Raw genomic sequence first — 19,441 nt, forward strand, 5'->3', positions numbered from 1 at the left:
TTCTATAGTCACTGTACATACTAGTATATCATTAGAGTTCTATAGTCACTGTACATACTAGTATATTATTAGAGTTCTATAGTCACTGTATATACTAGTATATTATTAGAGTTCTATAGTCACTGTACATACTAGTATATCATTAGAGTTCTATAGTCACTGTACATACTAGTATATTATTAGAGTTCTATAGTCACTGTATATACTAGTATATTATTAGAGTTCTATAGTCACTGTATATACTAGTATATTATTAGAGTTCTATATCATTAGAGTTCTATAGTCACTGTACATACTAGTATATTATTAGAGTTCTATAGTCACTGTACATACTAGTATATTATTAGAGTTCTATAGTCACTGTACATACTAGTATATTATTAGAGTTCTATAGTCACTGTACATACTAGTATATTATTAGAGTTCTATAGTCACTGTACGTACTAGTATATCATTAGAGTTCTATAGTCACTGTATATACTAGTATATCATTAGAGTTCTATAGTCACTGTATATACTAGTATATTATTAGAGTTCTATAGTCACTGTATATACTAGTATATTATTAGAGTTCTATATCATTAGAGTTCTATAGTCACTGTACATACTAGTATATTATTAGAGTTCTATAGTCACTGTACATACTAGTATATTATTAGAGTTCTATAGTCACTGTACATACTAGTATATTATTAGAGTTCTATAGTCACTGTACATACTAGTATATTATTAGAGTTCTAGAGTCACTGTACATACTAGTATATCATTAGAGTTCTATAGTCACGGTACATACTAGTATATTATTAGAGTTCTATAGTCACTGTACATACTAGTATATTATTAGAGTTCTATAGTCACTGTACATACTAGTATATTATTAGAGTTCTATAGTCACTGTACATACTAGTATATTATTAGAGTTCTAGAGTCACTGTACATACTAGTATATTATTAGAGTTCTAGAACATTTGGTATAAATCTTTACTAGAGCGTTGTGTACAGTGTATACAGTGTGTTTGGATATAGTGCCATATAAAGGGAATAGGGATCCATTTTGGACACATTCCATATCTGCCGTCCTGTGTTTCCCCATCAGACATCAGGAAGAATGAGAAGCAGCTGCTGGAGATGGCTGGCTACATCCAGAGTATCAACTCCTCCATCACAACCATCATCCCCACCATGGCAACCATCCTCACCTTCGTGGTCCACACCCTGCTGGGCCTGCCTCTAAGCTCCTCGGAAGTGAGTAGTATACCCAATGCCTAGTCCTAGAACCTAGTCCTAATACCTTGTCCTAATACCTAGACCTAATACCTAGTCCTAATACCTATTCCTAATACCTAGTCCTAATACCTAGTCCTAATACCTGGTTCTAATACCTAGACCTAATACCTAGTCCTAATACCTAGTCCTAATACCTAGTCCTAATACCTAGACCTAATACCTAGTCCTAATACCTAGTCCTAATACCTAGACCTAATACCTAGTCCTAATACCTAGACCTAGTCCTAATACCTAGTCCTAATACCTAGACCTAATACCTAGTCACTATACCTAGACTTAGTCCTAATACCTAGTCCTAATACCTAGTCCTAGTCCTAATACCTATTCCTAATACCTAGTCCTAATACCTAGACCTAATACCTAGTCCTAATACCTAGACCTAATACCTAGTCCTCATACCTGGTCCTAATACCTGGTCCTAATACCTAGTCCTAATACCTAGACCTTGTCCTAATACCTAGACCTAATACCTAGACCTAATACCTAGTCCTAGTCCTAATACCTAGTCCTAATACCTAGTCCTAATACCTAGTCCTAATACCTAGACCTAATACCTAGTCCTAGTCCTAATACCTAGTCCTAATACCTAGACCCAATACCTAGTCCTAATACCTAGTCCTAATACCTAGATCTAATACCTAGTCCTAATACCTAGACCCAATACCTAGTCCTAATACCTAGTCCTAATACCTAGATCTAATACCTAGTCCTAGTCCTAATACCTAGTCCTAATACCTAGACCTAATACCTAGTCCTAGACCTAATACCTAGACCTAATACCTAGTCCTAATACCTAGTCCTAATACCTAGATCTAATACCTGGTCCTAGTCCTAATACCTAGTCCTAATACCTAGACCTAATACCTAGTCCTAGTCCTAATACCTAGACCTAATACCTAGTCCTAGGCCTAATACCTAGTCCTAGTCCTAATACCTGGTCCTAGTCCTAATACCCAGTCCTAATACCTAGACCTAATACCTAGTCCTAGTCCTAATACCTAGTCCTAATACCTAGATCTAATACCTAGTCCTAGTCCTAATACCTAGTCCTAATACCTAGACCTAATACCTAGTCCTAGACCTAATACCTAGACCTAATACCTAGTCCTAATACCTAGTCCTAATACCTAGATCTAATACCTGGTCCTAGTCCTAATACCTAGTCCTAATACCTAGACCTAATACCTAGTCCTAGTCCTAATACCTAGACCTAATACCTAGTCCTAGGCCTAATACCTAGTCCTAGTCCTAATACCTGGTCCTAGTCCTAATACCCAGTCCTAATACCTAGACCTAATACCTAGTCCTAGTCCTAATACCTAGTCCTAATACCTAGACCTAGTCCTAATACCTAGTCCTAATACCTGGTCCTAATACCTAGTCCTAATACCTAGTCCTAATACCTGGTCAAAATACCTGGTCCTAATACCTAGACCTAATACCTGGTCCTAATACCTAGACCTAATACCTAGACCTAATACCTAGTCCTAATACCTAGACCTAATACCTAGTCCTAATACCTAGACCTAGTCCTAATACCTAGTCCTAATACCTAGACCTAATACCTAGTCCTAATACCTAGACTTAGTCCTAATACCTAGTCCTAATACCTAGTCCTAGTCCTAATACCTAGTCCTAATACCTAGACCTAGTCCTAATACCTGGTCCTAATACCTAGTCCTAATACCTAGACCTAATACCTAGACCTAATACCTAGTCCTAATACCTAGACCTAATACCTGGTCCTAATACCTGGTCCTAATACCTGGTCCTAATACCTAGACCTAATACCTGGTCCTAATACCTGGTCCTAATACCTGGTCCTAATACCTAGACCTAATACCTGGTCCTAATACCTGGTCCTAATACCTGGTCCTAATACCTAGTCCTAATACCTAGACCTAATACCTAATCGCCATCTTGTTTTTACCAGGCTGTTACCCTAATCGCCATCTTGTTTTTACCAGGCTGTTACCCTAATCGCCATCTTGTTTTTACCAGGCTGTTACCCTAATCGCCATCTTGTTTTTACCAGGCTGTTACCCTAATCGCCATCTTGTTTTTACCAGGCTTTTACCACAATCGCCATCTTTAACTCCATGCGGTTCTCCCTGGGTTTGCTGCCGTTCTCTGTCAAAGCCATAGCCGAGGGACTGGTATCGCTAGCCCGGCTAAAGGTGAGCCTCCTCTCCTTTAAAACATTATCAATCATCAACTTCATCCTCTTACCGTATATCATGAAGCACATGTGTCCTAAGCATTTCTGTTATCAGTCTCTTTGTATCGTGAAGATAAGCTCTGTGTGTTTACTGTGTGTGTGTGTGTGTGTGTGTGTGTGTGTGGGTTTGTATACTTTGTATGTGTGTAAATCTACATGTTTACATTTGTGATTTTTTGTGTGTGTGTGTGCCTGCGTGTGTGCCTGCATGTGTGCCTGGGGGTGGGGGGGTGGATGTGTTTGTGTGTGTGTGTGTGTGTGTGCCTGCTTGTGTGTGTGTGTGTGTGTGTGGGGGGGGGGGGGTTGTGTATGTGTGTGTGTGTGCGTGTCCACTCTGTGTGTGTGGGGGGGGGGTTGTGTATGGGTGTGTGCGTGTCCACTCTCTCTGTGTGTGTGTGTGTGTGTGTGGGGGGGGGGGGGGGGGTGCGTGTGTGGGTGTGTGCGTGTGTGGGTGTGTGCGTGTATGGGTGTGTGCGTGTGTGTGCGTGTCCACTCTCTGTGTGTGTGTGTGTGTAGAAACTGCTGATGACACAGAACCCAGACTCGTACCTGGTCCAGAGACACGGGTCCTCCTCGGCCCTGGTCATGGAGAAAGCAACATTCACCTGGGCCAGGCCTGAAGGACAGACAACCACTACGGCACCAGGCACCACAGCCTCTCTGAAGGGAGGGAAGGTGGAACCACAGGGCCAGAACGGGACTCACACACCGGGCAAGACCGAGGCCAAGCCCACCCTGAGAAACATCTCCTTCAACCTGCCTAAGGTAGGTGCTGGTTGGGGTTAGATAGGGTTTATGATTGGGTGAGATGGGATGAGTGGGGTCTGGGTTAGATAATGCTTTTGATTGGGTTAGATGGGGTGAGCGGGGTCTGGGTTAGATAGGGCTTTTGATTGGGTTAGAATGGGTGAGTGGGGTCAGAGTTAGATGAGGTAAGCAGGGGTCAGAGTTAATATAGGTTAAGCAGGGGTCAGAGTTAGATGAGGTAAGCAGGGGTCAGAAATAGATGAGGTAAGCAAGGGTCAGAGTTAGATGAGGTAAGCAGGGGTCAGAGTTAGATGAGGTAAGCATGGGTCAGAGTTAGGTGGGTTAAGCAGGGGTCAGAGTTAATATAGGTTAAGCAGGGGTCAGAGTTAGATGAGGTAAGCAGGGGTCAGAGTTAGATGAGGTAAGCAGGGGTCAGAGTTAGATGAGGTAAGCAGGGGTCAGAGTTAGATGAGGTAAGCAGGGGTCAGAGTTAGATGAGGTAAGCAGGGGTCAGAGTTAGATGAGGTAAGCAGGGGTCAGAGTTAAGATGGGGTAAGCCGGGGTCAGAGTTCGGTGGGATTAGCAGAGGTCGGAGTTATGTGATTGATTACTGATGACTGTTTGCCTTTTTAGGGAAACCTGCTTGGTATCTGTGGGAACGTGGGAAGTGGGAAGACATCGCTGATATCGAGCATCTTAGAACAGGTTCAAAGTGTTTGTTACCATTTATCAGTTACATGTTCACGGATACAAACAACACAGAGAATACATGCATCACTATGACTGAGGCAGACATGGTCAAATGAATTGTCTCATCCACAGATTCTGCCAAAAAGTGTATTAAATAATGTTTTGTGTTGCGTGATATGTTCCCCAGATGCACCTGCAGCATGGTTCAGTCACAGCAGACGGAGAGTTTGCCTACGTTTCCCAGCAGGCCTGGATCTTCCACGGTACGGTCCAAGACAATATCCTGATGGGGGAACCCTTCAACCAGACCAGGTAGTGTTACTGTTCTCCTTTACTGTACCTGGCCAGGTAATGTTACTGTGGTCTGTTCTCCTTTACCTGGCCAGGTAATGTTACTGTTACTGTTCTCCTTTACTTTACCTGGCCAGGTAATGTTACTGTGGTCTGTTCTCCTTTACTTTACCTGGCCAGGTAATGTTACTGTGGTCTGTTCTCCTTTACCTGACCAGGTAATGTTACTGTGGTCTGTTCTCCTTTACTTTACCTGGCCAGGTAATGTTACTGTGGTCTGTTCTCCTTTACTTTACCTGGCCAGGTAATGTTACTGTGGTCTGTTCTCCTTTACCTGGCCAGGTAATGTTACTGTTACTGTTCTCCTTTACTTTACCTGGTCAGGTACTGTTACTATGGTCTGTTCTCCTTTGCTTTACCTGGCCAGGTAATGTTACTGTGGTCTGTTCTCCTTTACTTTACCTGGCCAGGTAATGTTACTGTGGTCTGTTCTCCTTTACCTGGCCAGGTAATGTTACTATGGTCTGTTCTCCTTTACTTTACCTGGCCAGGTAATGTTACTGTGGTCTGTTCTCCTTTACCTGGCCAGGTAATGTTACTATGGTCTGTTCTCCTTTACTTTACCTGGCCAGGTAATGTTACTATGGTCTGTTCTCCTTTACTTTACCTGGCCAGGTAATGTTACTATGGTCTGTTCTCCTTTACTTTACCTGGCCAGGTAATGTTACTATGGTCGGTTCTCCTTTACTTTACCTGGCCAGGTAATGTTACTGTGGTCTGTTCTCCTTTACTTTACCTGGCCAGGTAATGTTACTATGGTCTGTTCTCCTTTACTTTACCTGGCCAGGTAATGTTACTATGGTCTGTTCTCCTTTACTTTACCTGGCCAGGTAATGTTACTGTGGTCTGTTCTCCTTTACCTGGCCAGGTAATGTTACTGTGGTCTGTTCTCCTGTACCTGGTCAGGTAATGTTACTGTGGTCTGTTCTCCTGTACCTGGCCAGGTAATGTTACGGTGGTCTGTTCTCCTTTACTTTACCTGGCCAGGTAATGTTACTGTGGTCTGTTCTCCTTTACCTGGTCAGGTAATGTTACTGTGGTCTGTTCTCCTTTACCTGGCCAGGTAATGTTACTATGGTCTGTTCTCCTTTACTTTACCTGGCCAGGTAATGTTACTGTGGTCTGTTCTCCTTTACTTTACCTGGTCAGGTAATGTTACTGTGGTCTGTTCTCCTTTACCTGGCCAGGTAATGTTACTATGGTCTGTTCTCCGTTACTGTACCTGGCCAGGTAATGTTACTATGGTCTGTTCTCCTTTACTGTACCTGGCCAGGTAATGTTACTATGGTCTGTTCTCCTTTACCTGGCCAGGTAATGTTACTGTGGTCTGTTCTCCTTTACCTGGCCAGGTAATGTTACTATGGTCTGTTCTCCTTTACTGTACCTGGCCAGGTAATGTTACTATGGTCTGTTCTCCTTTACCTGGCCAGGTAATGTTACTGTGGTCTGTTCTCCTTTACCTGGCCAGGTAATGTTACTATGGTCTGTTCTCCTTTACTGTACCTGGCCAGGTAATGTTACTATGGTCTGTTCTCCTTTACCTGGCCAGGTAATGTTACTATGGTCTGTTCTCCTTTACCTGGCCAGGTAATGTTACTATGGTCTGTTCTCCTTTACTGTACGTGGCCAGGTAATGTTACTATGGTCTGTTCTCCTTTACCTGGCCAGGTAATGTTACTATGGTCTGTTCTCCTTTACTGTACCTGGCCAGGTAATGTTACTATGGTCTGTTCTCCTTTACTTTACCTGGCCAGGTTATATTATTATTGTTAGGTTCTAACTCTCTGAGTAAATGACTCAACGGACAAGGAAAGCTTCACAGAGTTGAATTCTTCCCAAAGGGTTGATACAGCTGCATCCAGAGAACACGTTTCCACCACCAGTATATCCTCCTTCTCTCCAATCCTTACATATTTTACGGTTCGACAGGAAGACGGAGTGATTAATAAACCATTCTGTCTCCCTTCAGTTAACCTGACCTAACATCAATCCCCTTGATGGCTAATCCAAAACTCTCCACCCGTATCACCTCCCGTGACTTCCTCCTGTCAACTCAGCACATTCCAACGCCATCTGGCTCGAACAGATAACCAATTACTTCTGATGTAACAACCAGTCTCCATCACCCCTCAGATACTATAGTATTACTGATGTACCAACCAGTCTCTATCACCCCTCAGATACTATAGTATTACTGATGTACCAACCAGTCTCTATCACCCCTCAGATACTATAGTATTACTACAACCAGTCTCTATCACCCCTCAGATACTATAGTATTACTGATGTACCAACCAGTCTCTATCACCCCTCAGATACTATAGTATTACTGATGTACCAACCAGTCTCTATCACCCCTCAGATACTATAGTATTACTGATGTACCAACCAGTCTCTATCACCCCTCAGATACTATAGTATTACTGATGTACCAACCAGTCTCTAGCACCCCTCAGATACTATAGTATTACTGATGTACCAACCAGTCTCTATCACCCCTCAGATACTATAGTATTACTGATGTACCAACCAGTCTCTATCACCCCTCAGATACTATAGTATTACTACAACCAGTCTCTATCACCCCTCAGATACTATAGTATTACTACAACCAGTCTCTCTCACCCCTCAGATACTATAGTATTACTGATGTACCAACCAGTCTCTATCACTCCTCAGATACTATAGTATTACTGATGTACCAACCAGTCTCTATCACCCCTCAGATACTATAGTATTACTGATGTACAACCAGTCTCTATCACACCTCAGATACTATAGTATTACTGATGTACCAACCAGTCTCTATCACCCCTCAGATACTATAGTATTACTGATGTACCAACCAGTCTCTAGCACCCCTCAGATACTATAGTATTACTACAACCAGTCTCTATCACCCCTCAGATACTATAGTATTACTGATGTACCAACCAGTCTCTATCACCCCTCAGATACTATAGTATTACTGATGTACCAACCAGTCTCTATCACCCCTCAGATACTATAGTAATACTTCTGATGTATAATGTCTCTAGTATTGCAATGTTTTAAGTTTAACCCAGAATCCAACACTATGGTCTGTTCTCCTTTACTTTACCTGGCCAGGTAATGTTACTGTGGTCTGTTGTCCTTTACCTGGCCAGGTAATGTTACTGTGGTCTGTTCTCCTTTACCTGGCCAGGTAATGTTACTGTGGTCTGTTCTCCTTTACCTGGCCAGGTAATGTTACTGTGGTCTGTTCTCCTTTACCTGGCCAGGTAATGTTACTATGGTCTGTTCTCCTTTACTTTACCTGGCCAGGTAATGTTACTGTGGTCTGTTCTCCTTTACTTTACCTGGCCAGGTAATGTTACTGTGGTCTGTTCTCCTTTACTTTACCTGGCCAGGTAATGTTACTATGGTCTGTTCTCCTTTACTTTACCTGGCCAGGTAATGTTACTGTGGTCTGTTCTCCTTTACTTTACCTGGCCAGGTAATGTTACTATGGTCTGTTCTCCTTTACTTTATCTGGCCAGGTAATGTTACTGTGGTCTGTTCTTACCTGGCCAGGTAATGTTACTGTGGTCTGTTCTCCTTTACTTTACCTGGCCAGGTAATGTTACTGTGGTCTGTTTACCTTTGCTTTACCTGGCCAGGTAATGTTACTGTGGTCTGTTCTCCTTTGCTTTACCTGGCCAGGTAATGTTACTGTGGTCTGTTGTCCTTTACCTGGCCAGGTAATATTACTGTGGTCTGTTCTCCTTTACTTTACCTGGCCAGGTAATGTTACTGTGGTCTGTTTACCTTTGCTTTACCTGGCCAGGTAATGTTACTGTGGTCTGTTCTCCTTTACTTTACCTGGCCAGGTAATGTTACTATGGTCTGTTCTCCTTTACTTTATCTGGCCAGGTAATGTTACTGTGGTCTGTTCTTACCTGGCCAGGTAATGTTACTGTGGTCTGTTCTCCTTTACTTTACCTGGCCAGGTAATGTTACTGTGGTCTGTTTACCTTTGCTTTACCTGGCCAGGTAATGTTACTGTGGTCTGTTCTCCTTTGCTTTACCTGGCCAGGTAATGTTACTGTGGTCTGTTGTCCTTTACCTGGCCAGGTAATATTACTGTGGTCTGTTCTCCTTTACTTTACCTGGCCAGGTAATGTTACTGTGGTCTGTTTACCTTTGCTTTACCTGGCCAGGTAATGTTACTGTGGTCTGTTCTCCTTTGCTTTACCTGGCCATGTTTAGGGTCACCACAACAGTGGTTGTGGTAGAGTGGCTGGACCTGTTCTGCTTCAGACTACCACATGACCGTGTGTGTTATGTCATCGGGTGGAAGATTGGCAGAGCTTTTGTCAGGAACAGAGCAGAGGCTAATCAGTGACTGTAGAGGAAGTCTATCCTCAGTTTACCCCATGGAGGCTGATCCCGTCCAGCCTATCCCTGGCTAGATAAATACTGTATGTGCTCTTTTAGTCCTTCTAGTAGATAGTACAGTATTCAGGACATTTCACCTCAACAATTCCACAGGACTATCAGCTGTTTTAGTATCTTAACCCATGTTGTTCTCCTGAATGAATGAATCCCTGATAACCATGTTGTTCTCCTGAATGAATGAATCCCTGATAACCCATGTTGTTCTCCTGAATGAATGAATCCCTGATAACCATGTTGTTCACCTGAATGAATGAATCCCTGATAACCATGTTGTTCTCCAGAATGAATCCCTGATAACCATGTTGTTCTCCAGAATGAATCCCTGATAACCATGTTGTTCACCTGAATGAATCCCTGATAACCATATTGTTCTCCAGAATGAATCCCTGATAACCCATGTTGTTCACCTGAATGAATCCCTGATAACCATGTTGTTCTCCAGAATGAATCCCTGATAACCATGTTGTTCTCCTGAATGAATGAATCCCTGATAAGCCATGTTGTTCACCTGAATGAATCCCTGATAACCATGTTGTTCTCCAGAATGAATCCCTGATAACCATGTTGTTCTCCAGAATGAATCCCTGATAACCATGTTGTTCTCCAGAATGAATCCCTGATAACCATGTTGTTCTCCTGAATGAATGAATCCCTGATAACCATGTTGTTCTCCAGAATGAATCCCTGATAACCATGTTGTTCTCCTGAATGAATCCATGTTAACCATGTTGTTCTCCAGAATGAATCCCTGATAACCATGTTGTTCACCTGAATGAATCCCTGATAACCATGTTGTTCTCCTGAATGAATGAATCCTGGATAACCATGTTGTTCTCCTGAATGAATCCCTGATAACCATGTTGTTCTCCAGAATGAATCCCTGATAACCATGTTGTTCTCCAGAATGAATCCCTGATAACCATGTTGTTCTCCAGAATGAATCCCTGATAACCATGTTGTTCTCCAGAATGAATCCCTGATAACCATGTTGTTCTCCAGAATGAATCCCTGATTACCCATGTTGTTCTCCAGAATGAATCCCCGATAACCATGTTGTTCTCCTGAATGAATGAATCCCTGATAACCCATGTTGTTCACCTGAATGAATCCCTGATAACCATGTTGTTCACCTGAATGAATCCCTGATAACCATGTTGTTCTCCAGAATTAATCCCTGATAACCCATGTTGTTCTCCTGAATGAATCCCTGATAACCCATGTTGTTCTCCTGAATGAATGAATCCCTGATAACCATGTTGTTCTCCTGAATGAATGAATCCCTGATAACCATGTTGTTCTCCAGAATGAATCCCCGATAACCATGTTGTTCTCCTGAATGAATGAATCCCTGATAACCATGTTGTTCTCCAGAATGAATCCCTGATAACCAGGTTGTTCTCCTGAATGAATGAATCCCTGATAACCATGTTGTTCTCCTGAATGAATGAATCCCTGATAACCCATGTTGTTCACCTAAATGAATCCCTGATAACCATGTTGTTCTCCAGAATGAATCCCTGATAACCATGTTGTTCTCCAGAATGAATCCCTGATAACCATGTTGTTCTCCATAATGAATCCCCGATAACCACGTTGTTCTCCAGAATGAATTCCTGATAACCATGTTGTTCTCCTGAATGAATGAATCCCTGATAACCCATGTTGTTCACCTGAATGAATCCCTGATAACCATGTTGTTCTCCAGAATGAATCCCTGATAACCCATGTTGTTCTCCTGAATGAATCCCTGATAACCATGTTGTTCTCCAGAATGAATCCCTGATAACCATGTTGTTCTCCAGAATGAATCCCTGATAACCATGTTGTTCTCCAGAATGAATCCCTGATAACCATGTTGTTCTCCACAATGAATCCCTGATAACCCATGTTGTTCTCCTGAATGAATCCCTGATAACCCATGTTGTTCTCCAGAATGAATCCCCGATAACCATGTTGTTCTCCCGAATGAATCCCTGATAACCATGTTGTTCTCCTGAATGAATGAATCCCTGATAACCATGTTGTTCTCCAGAATGAATCCCCGATAACCATGTTGTTCTCCTGAATGAATGAATCCCTGATAACCCATGTTGTTCTCCAGAATGAATCCCTGATAACCCATGTTGTTCACCTGAATAAATCCCTGATAACCATGTTGTTCTCCAGAATGAATCCCTGATAACCCATGTTGTTCTCCTGAATGAATCCCTGATAACCATGTTGTTCTCCTGAATGAATCCCTGATAACCATGTTGTTCTCCAGAATGAATCCCTGATAACCATGTTGTTCTCCAGAATGAATCCCTGATAACCATGTTGTTCTCCAGAATGAATCCCTGATAACCATGTTGTTCTCCAGAATGAATCCCTGATACCCCATGTTGTTCTCCTGAATGAATCCCTGATAACCATGTTGTTCTCCAGAATGTATCCCTGATACCCCATGTTGTTCTCCAGAATGAATCCCTGATAACCCATGTTGTTCTCCAGAATGAATCCCTGATATCCCATGTTGTTCTCCTGAATGAATCCCTGATATCCCATGTTGTTCTCCTGAATGAATCCCTGATAACCATGTTGTTCTCCAGAATGAATCCCTGATATCCCATGTTGTTCTCCAGAATGTATCCCTGATACCCCATGTTGTTCTCCAGAATGAATCCCTGATATCCCATGTTGTTCTCCAGAATGAATCCCTGATATCCCATGTTGTTCTCCAGAATGAATCCCTGATAACCATGTTGTTCTCCAGAATGAATCCCTGATATCCCATGTTGTTCTCCTGAATGAATCCCTGATATCCCATGTTGTTCTCCAGAATGAATCCCTGATAACCATGTTGTTCTCCAGAATGAATCCCTGATATCCCATGTTGTTCTTCTGAATGAATCCCTGATATCCCATGTTGTTCTCCAGAATGAATCCCTGATATCCCATGTTGTTCTCCAGAATGAATCCCTGATATCCCATGTTGTTCTTCTGAATGAATCCCTGATATCCCATGTTGTTCTTCTGAATGAATCCCTGATAACCCATGTTGTTCTCCAGAATGAATCCCTGATATCCCATGTTGTTCTCCAGAATGAATCCCTGATAACCCATGTTGTTCTCCGGAATGAATGAATCCCTGATACCCCATGTTGTTCTCCAGAATGAATCCCTGATATCCCATGTTGTTCTCCAGAATGAATCCCTGATATCCCATGTTGTTCTCCAGAATGAATCCCTGATATCCCATGTTGTTCTCCAGAATGAATCCCTGATAACCATGTTGTTCTCCTGAATGAATCCCTGATAACCATGTTGTTCTCCAGAATGAATCCCTGATATCCCATGTTGTTCTCCAGAATGAATCCCTGATAACCATGTTGTTCTCCAGAATGAAGTGTCTTAATTATTATTGCACATTTCTGTCATTCGTAAAGGTATGACAAAGTCATCAGTGCCTGTAGCCTGATACCAGATCTGGCTATTCTTCCCTATGGCGATCAAACTGAGGTAAGGGCTCACATATATCCAGGGTTTGAGTCGTTCATTTGATGCTCGAGCTCAGAATGCCTTTTGACTTTCAAATAACAGGGCCCGAACCTGGACGCTACCGACTGGGTTTTCTCTGTAGATAGATGAACAGGGCCCGAACCTGGATGCTACCGACTGGGTTTTCTCTGTAGATAGATGAACAGGGCCCGAACCCGGATGCTACCGACTGGGTTTTCTCTGTAGATAGATGAACAGGGCCCGAAACCTGGACGCTACCGACTGGGTTTTCTCTGTAGATAGATGAACAGGGCCCGAACCTGGACGCTACCGACTGGGTTTTCTCTGTAGATAGATGAACAGGGCCGAAACCTAGTCGGTGGCGTCCGGGTTTCTCTGTAGATAGATGAACAGGGCCCGAACCTGGACGCAACCCACTGGGTTTTGTCTGTAGATAGGAGAGCTTGTTTAACTCTATTATATATGAGGTCCTGTAGATAGGTGAGTGATATCTGAACCTGTTCCGTACTGACTGGGTTGTATTGCTGGTTCTGTAGCTAGATGAGGGATGTCTGAACCTGTTCTGTACTGACTGGGTTGTATTACTGGTTCTGTAGATCGATCAGGGATGTCTGAACCTGTTCTGTACTGACTGGGTTGTATTGCTGGTTCAGTAGATAGATGAGGGATGTCTGAAGCTGTTCTCTTCTGACTGGGTTGTATTGCTGGTTCTGTAGATAGGTGAGCGAGGCCTGAACCTGTCTGGGGGTCAGAAGCAGAGGATCAGCCTGGCCAGAGCGGTCTACTCCAACAAAGACATCATCCTGCTGGACGACCCTCTGTCTGCGGTGGACGCCCACGTAGGGAAACACATCTTTGAGGAGTGTATCAAGAAGACCCTGAAGGGGAAGAGTATTATCCTGGTCACCCATCAACTACAGGTAGGGAGTCACTGCTGGTTACTCGTTTCGGAATGTGCAGTTTTTAATTGCGTCTTTGTCTTTATATAATTTAAAGACCTTGTAGCCGTGTCACTCTTGGGTGTATTCATGGTGTGTTCAGGACCTAGGGTTGCAAAAACTTCTCCCAGAGTTCACAGGTTTTTTTCAGAGTTTCTGTTCTGGAAGGATTTCTGTTCTGGAAGGATTCTCGTATAGGAGGGAATAAGGAACGTGAATCTTTCACCTGGGAATCCTTCGACCAGGATTTATGGGAAAAAAAACGGGAGGAATAAAAGAATATCCAGAGTTTTTTAACCAGAAACTCCCTAACAACAGGGTAGAGAACCAATCCAATCCAATATATTGGTCACATGCTTCGTAAAACAACAGGTTAGAGAACCAATCCAATCCAATATATTGGTCACATGCTTCGTAAAACAACAGGGTAGAGAACCAATCCAATCCAATATATTTGTCACATGCTTCGTAAAACAACAGGGTAGAGAACCAATCCAATCCAATATATTGGTCACATGCTTCGTAAAACAACAGGGTAGAGAACCAATCCAATCCAATGTATTTGTCACATGCTTCGTAAAACAACAGGGTAGAGAACCAATCCAATCCAATGTATTTGTCACATGCTTCGTAAAACAACAGGGTAGAGAACCAATCCAATCCAATGTATTTGTCACATGCTTCGTAAAACAACAGGGTAGAGAACCAATCCAATGTATTTGTCACATGCTTCGTAAAACAACAGGGTAGAGAACCAATCCAATCCAATGTATTGGTCACATGCTTCGTAAAACAACAGGGTAGAGAACCAATCCAATGTATTTGTCACATGCTTCGTAAAACAACAGGGTAGAGAACCAATCCAATGTATTTGTCACATGCTTCGTAAAACAACAGGGTAGAGAACCAATCCAATCCAATGTATTGGTCACATGCTTCGTAAAACAACAGGGTAGAGAACCAATCCAATCCAATGTATTGGTCACATGCTTCGTAAAACAACAGGGTAGAGAACCAATCCAATCCAATATATTGGTCACATGCTTCGTAAAACAACAGGGTAGAGAACCAATCCAATCCAATATATTGGTCACATGCTTCGTAAAACAACAGGGTAGAGAACCAATCCAATCCAATATATTGGTCACATGCTTCGTAAAACAACAGGGTAGAGAACCAATCCAATCCAATATATTGGTCACATGCTTCGTAAAACAACAGGGTAGAGAACCAATCCAATCCAATGTATTTGTCACATGCTTCGTAAAACAACAGGGTAGAGAACCAATCCAATCCAATGTATTTGTCACATGCTTCGTAAAACAACAGGGTAGAGAACCAATCCAATCCAATGTATTGGTCACATGCTTCGTAGAACAACAGGGTAGAGAACCAATCCAATCCAATGTATTTGTCACATGCTTCGTAAAACAACAGGGTAGAGAACCAATCCAATCCAATGTATTGGTCACATGCTTCGTAAAACAACAGGGTAGAGAACCAATCCAATCCAATGTATTGGTCACATGCTTCGTAAAACAACAGGGTAGAGAACCAATCCAATCCAATGTATTTGTCACATGCTTCGTAAAACAACAGGGTAGAGAACCAATCCAATCCAATGTATTGGTCACATGCTTCGTAAAACAACAGGGTAGAGAACCAATCCAATCCAATATATTGGTCACATGCTTCGTAAAACAACAGGGTAGAGAACCAATCCAATCCAATGTATTGGTCACATGCTTCGTAAAACAACAGGTGTAGAGAACCAATCCAATGTATTGGTCACATGCTTCGTAAAACAACAGGGTAGAGAACCAATCCAATCCAATGTATTGGTCACATGCTTCGTAAAATAACAGGGTAGAGAACCAATCCAATCCAATGTATTGGTCACATGCTTCGTAAAACAACAGGGTAGAGAACCAATCCAATCCAATGTATTGGTCACATGCTTCGTAAAACAACAGGGTAGAGAACCAATCCAATCCAATGTATTGGTCACATGCTTCGTAAAACAACAGGTGTAGAGAACCAATCCAATCCAATGTATTGGTCACATGCTTCGTAAAACAACAGGTGTAGAGAACCAATCCAATCCAATGTATTGGTCACATGCTTCGTAAAACAACAGGGTAGAGAACCAATCCAATCCAATGTATTGGTCACATGCTTCGTAAAACAACAGGTGTAGAGAAACAATCCAATCCAATGTATTGGTCACATGCTTCGTAAAACAACAGGGTAGAGAACCAATCCAATCCAATGTATTGGTCACATGCTTCGTAAAACAACAGGGTAGAGAACCAATCCAATCCAATGTATTGGTCACATGCTTCGTAAAACAACAGGTGTAGAGAACCAATCCAATCCAATGTATTGGTCACATGCTTCGTAAAACAACAGGGTAGAGAACCAATCCAATCCAATGTATTGGTCACATGCTTCGTAAAACAACAGGGTAGAGAACCAATCCAATCCAATATATTGGTCACATGCTTCGTAAAACAACAGGTGTAGAGAACCAATCCAATCCAATATATTGGTCACATGCTTCGTAAAACAACAGGTGTAGAGAACCAATCCAATCCAATGTATTGGTCACATGCTTCGTAAAACAACAGGTGTAGAGAACCAATCCAATCCAATGTATTGGTCACATGCTTCGTAAAACAACAGGTGTAGAGAACCAATCCAATCCAATGTATTGGTCACATGCTTCGTAAAACAACAGGTGTAGAGAACCAATCCAATCCAATGTATTGGTCACATGCTTCGTAAAACAACAGGTGTAGAGAACCAATCCAATCCAATGTATTGGTCACATGCTTCGTAAAACAACAGGTGTAGAGAACCAATCCAATCCAATGTATTGGTCACATGCTTCGTAAAACAACAGGGTAGAGAACCAATCCAATCCAATGTATTGGTCACATGCTTCGTAAAACAACAGGTGTAGAGAACCAATCCAATCCAATGTATTGGTCACATGCTTCGTAAAACAACAGGTGTAGAGAACCAATCCAATCCAATGTATTGGTCACATGCTTCGTAAAACAACAGGTGTAGAGAACCAATCCAATCCAATATATTGGTCACATGCTTCGTAAAACAACAGGTGTAGAGAACCAATCCAATCCAATATATTGGTCACATGCTTCGTAAAACAACAGGTGTAGAGAACCAATCCAATCCAATATATTGGTCACATGCTTCGTAAAACAACAGGTGTAGAGAACCAATCCAATCCAATGTAATGGTCACATGCTTCGTAAAACAACAGGTGTAGAGAACCAATCCAATCCAATGTATTGGTCACATGCTTCGTAAAACAACAGGGTAGAGAACCAATCCAATCCAATGTATTGGTCACATGCTTCGTAAAACAACAGGTGTAGAGAACCAATCCAATCCAATGTAATGGTCACATGCTTCGTAAAACAACAGGGTAGAGAACCAATCCAATGTATTGGTCACATGCTTCGTAAAATAACAGGTGTAGAGAACCAATCCAATCCAATGTATTGGTCACATGCTTCGTAAAACAACAGGTGTAGAGAACCAATCCAATCCAATGTATTGGTCACATGCTTCGTAAAACAACAGGGTAGAGAACCAATCCAATCCAATATATTGGTCACATGCTTCGTAAAACAACAGGTGTAGAGAACCAATCCAATCCAATGTATTGGTCACATGCTTCGTAAAACAACAGGGTAGAGAACCAATCCAATCCAATGTATTGGTCACATGCTTCGTAAAACAACAGGGTAGAGAACCAATCCAATCCAATGTATTTGTCACATGCTTCGTAAAACAACAGGTGTAGAGAACCAATCCAATGTATTGGTCACATGCTTCGTAAAACAACAGGTGTAGAGAACCAATCCAATCCAATGTATTGGTCACATGCTTCGTAAAACAACAGGGTAGAGAACCAATCCAATCCAATGTATTGGTCACATGCTTCGTAAAACAACAGGTGTAGAGAAACAATCCAATCCAATGTATTGGTCACATGCTTCGTAAAACAACAGGGTAGAGAACCAATCCAATCCAATGTATTGGTCACATGCTTCGTAAAACAACAGGGTAGAGAACCAATCCAATCCAATGTATTGGTCACATGCTTCGTAAAACAACAGGTGTAGAGAACCAATCCAATCCAATGTATTGGTCACATGCTTCGTAAAACAACAGGTGTAGAGAACCAATCCAATCCAATGTATTGGTCACATGCTTCGTAAAACAACAGGTGTAGAGAACCAATCCAATCCAATGTATTGGTCACATGCTTCGTAAAACAACAGGGTAGAGAACCAATCCAATCCAATGTATTGGTCACATGCTTCGTAAAACAACAGGGTAGAGAACCAATCCAATCCAATGTATTGGTCACATGCTTCGTAAAACAACAGGTGTAGAGAACCAATCCAATCCAATATATTGGTCACATGCTTCGTAAAACAACAGGTGTAGAGAACCAATCCAATCCAATATATTGGTCACATGCTTCGTAAAACAACAGGTGTAGAGAACCAATCCAATCCAATGTATTGGTCACATGCTTCGTAAAACAACAGGTGTAGAGAACCAATCCAATCCAATGTATTGGTCACATGCTTCGTAAAACAACAGGTGTAGAGAACCAATCCAATCCAATGTATTGGTCACATGCTTCGTAAAACAACAGGTGTAGAGAACCAATCCAATCCAATGTATTGGTCACATGCTTCGTAAAACAACAGGTGTAGAGAACCAATCCAATCCAATGTATTGGTCACATGCTTCGTAAAACAACAGGTGTAGAGAACCAATCCAATCCAATGTATTGGTCACATGCTTCGTAAAACAACAGGTGTAGAGAACCAATCCAATCCAATGTAATGGTCACATGCTTCGTAAAACAACAGGTGTAGAGAACCAATCCAATCCAATGTATTGGTCACATGCTTCGTAAAACAACAGGGTAGAGAACCAATCCAATCCAATGTATTGGTCACATGCTTCGTAAAACAACAGGTGTAGAGAACCAATCCAATCCAATGTAATGGTCACATGCTTCGTAAAACAACAGGGTAGAGAACCAATCCAATCCAATGTATTGGTCACATGCTTCGTAAAATAACAGGTGTAGAGAACCAATCCAATCCAATGTATTGGTCACATGCTTCGTAAAACAACAGGTGTAGAGAACCAATCCAATCCAATGTATTGGTCACATGCTTCGTAAAACAACAGGGTAGAGAACCAATCCAATCCAATATATTGGTCACATGCTTCGTAAAACAAC

The 19,441-nt window shown here is 42.0% G+C and overlaps 1 protein-coding gene across 1 annotated transcript in view; it reads left to right on the forward strand.

The window, feature by feature from the left end:
* abcc12 (ATP-binding cassette, sub-family C (CFTR/MRP), member 12) overlaps positions 1-19,441 on the forward strand; it is a 114,198-nt gene that overhangs the window by 52,385 nt on the left and 42,372 nt on the right. The window contains 7 exon segments of the mRNA XM_031812524.1: positions 1,097-1,245; positions 3,357-3,464; positions 4,022-4,270; positions 4,886-4,957; positions 5,130-5,254; positions 13,135-13,207; positions 13,924-14,127. Coding sequence (XP_031668384.1) covers positions 1,097-1,245; positions 3,357-3,464; positions 4,022-4,270; positions 4,886-4,957; positions 5,130-5,254; positions 13,135-13,207; positions 13,924-14,127 — 980 coding nt within the window.

The sequence above is a fragment of the Oncorhynchus kisutch genome, unplaced genomic scaffold (genome assembly GCF_002021735.2).
Source record: "Oncorhynchus kisutch isolate 150728-3 unplaced genomic scaffold, Okis_V2 Okis03b-Okis08b_hom, whole genome shotgun sequence".
NCBI classification, from domain to species: domain Eukaryota; kingdom Metazoa; phylum Chordata; class Actinopteri; order Salmoniformes; family Salmonidae; genus Oncorhynchus; species Oncorhynchus kisutch.